Source organism: Galeopterus variegatus, unplaced genomic scaffold, assembly GCF_000696425.1.
Source record: "Galeopterus variegatus unplaced genomic scaffold, G_variegatus-3.0.2 Scaffold2899, whole genome shotgun sequence".
Taxonomy (NCBI): Eukaryota; Metazoa; Chordata; class Mammalia; order Dermoptera; family Cynocephalidae; genus Galeopterus; species Galeopterus variegatus.
Window position 1 is genome coordinate 238293 of NW_007729010.1, and position 2072 is coordinate 240364.

The 2072-nt window shown below is 37.2% G+C and overlaps 1 protein-coding gene across 1 annotated transcript in view; it reads right to left on the reverse strand.

The window, feature by feature from the left end:
* The window catches only part of CRBN (cereblon), a 21386-nt gene that overhangs the window by 3146 nt on the left and 16168 nt on the right, over positions 1–2072 (reverse strand). The window contains exons 7-9 of the mRNA XM_008583386.1: positions 1689–1804; positions 1217–1281; positions 81–212 (exon numbers count right to left, since the gene is read on the reverse strand). Coding sequence (XP_008581608.1) covers positions 81–212; positions 1217–1281; positions 1689–1804 — 313 coding nt within the window. The remainder of the gene's footprint in view (positions 1–80; positions 213–1216; positions 1282–1688; positions 1805–2072) is intronic.

Below are 2072 nucleotides of genomic sequence, written 5' to 3' on the forward strand. Positions count from 1 at the left end.
AAGGACTCTGGGTGTTTCTGCCCAGTTAAGGTACGGGCCCCCCCCCCCCCCCAAGAAATCAACCACCAGCATTATATTACCCAGGAAACCAGCTGTGCTCTGTAGAAGGCCGTCCTATCAGATTCAGGTTGCAAGCCTTATACACAGTAAGCGTCTCATGCACGTATCCATGAGGATTCACATAAGCTGCCATTGGCCCACTTAAGGATAAACTAAAACAGAGAACATGGAGGATAAGCCAAATGAAAAGGAAGTCTAATTCTAAACGGTTAGATTTTTTAAAAGTTCACCAAGAGATGGGTATGAGCTATATACTTTTAAATCTTTTAGTTTTAAAAAATACCAGAATCTTAGTATGAAAACAGGAGGTTGGCATGCAGCCCAGTTTTGTGTAGTCTAGCTTTCTTTCTTTTTTTTTTTTTTTTTTGTCCTTTTTTTTTTTGTGTGTGTGTGTGACCGGTAAGGGGATTGCAACCCTTGGCTTGGTGTCATCCGCACCGCGCTTGTAGTCTAGCTTTCTGTTGGGTGGTCTAGATTTCTGTGATGAGCCAAAGGGGTTTAAAACTACTCAAGATAAACATTGTAAAATATACAGAGTTCAGGTTCATCTAAAGGAGTCTGAGAGTGTCAGTGCATGAAAAGGTCCTGTGTGGTCATCCTTGGGCAGCTGACTAGTCTGCAGACAGTGTTTCCTTTCCTTGATTTATAATTCTGATGAATTTGTCATAAAATGATTTTTAAACAGTATGTCAAAGCATCAGTATGTGTTCAGAAGCATGTCTGACTTTGGCCCTCTATGGCAAAACTAATGATTGAAAGAACTATAAAGCCTGAGGCATTCATGTTAGATCCTTAATCATAAGAAGGTAATCTAATATGTAGATTTCTATAGACCTCTTAGATATTGTAATATACTCAGACTTTCAACAAGAATTTGCGGGGGCGGGGGGGTCGCTCAGTTGTTTTACTTTACCATGCTTATGATCTATGAATAATCCCTTACGTATCCACTGTTGCTTTGAGTACCCAATCAGAAAGACAGCCTTACCCCAAACTGAGTTAATTCTCCTTATTTCATTTGTCAAGTGGTTGTAATTTTTAGGTATTGGAGGGAAATATATGGAAAATGGAAATACAGTCTTGACTATAATTCTGATAAGGCAGTTAGTTGGAAATGTATTCAGAAGTGTACTAAAAATATAAATAAAGATCTTACCTGAATATTTCATTTTTGGTTGTTATTTCTATTTCTTGACATTGTTTACAGCAAAGGGAAGTACACTAAAAAATTTAAGAGAGACTTAGTGGGAAAAGTTGGCATCATTTTATTATGTAATTACATAGCTCATCAAGAAACTTAATTTTAAAGATGGAACAAGGAAAGCACTGAGATCTTCCAAATATTCACTTATAAAACTAAATGACCGTCTAGGATAAAGAAACGCTTATATATAGCCACAGATGTTCCATGTAGAAATCAAGTATTTTCAAAAAGTTTGATAAAGGTATTCATATTTGAGAAACACAAAATAATTCAAGTTTGTCTGCATGATCCCAACTGAAATGTTTAAATTATACTTTAAAGTATTTTTAATGTAACGCATCACAGGTAAAATTGTTTTTCTAACTGCAGGACTGCTTACTAGACTGTACACAGTGGGTATCACAAACGCATTCACTCTACTCACTTTATTCATAATGTCTAATTCACAGCGAAGGCGTTGGATAGCACTACCAATTTTGAGGAGCTGAATTCTTAATACGTCATCAATAGGAAGACAAGCAGCTACTCTGTAAGAAAAATCTTAAAGACATGGTGGATTTTTCAAGTTTTAAACTTAAGAATCAGATGAGCAACAGACACCTTATGAATCAGATAATATCCTTTTGAAATAAACCATCTCTACAGGGTTCCTAAAGCACACATTTTACATAACTATAAACAATACTAAAATACACCAGCTATCAAGTATATATCCTTAAGAAGCTCTAAATGTTGGGCCGGCCTGGTCGCTGCGGCGCTCCCGCCGAGGGTTCGGATCCCATGTGGAGACCGGTTCCCGCTCACTGGT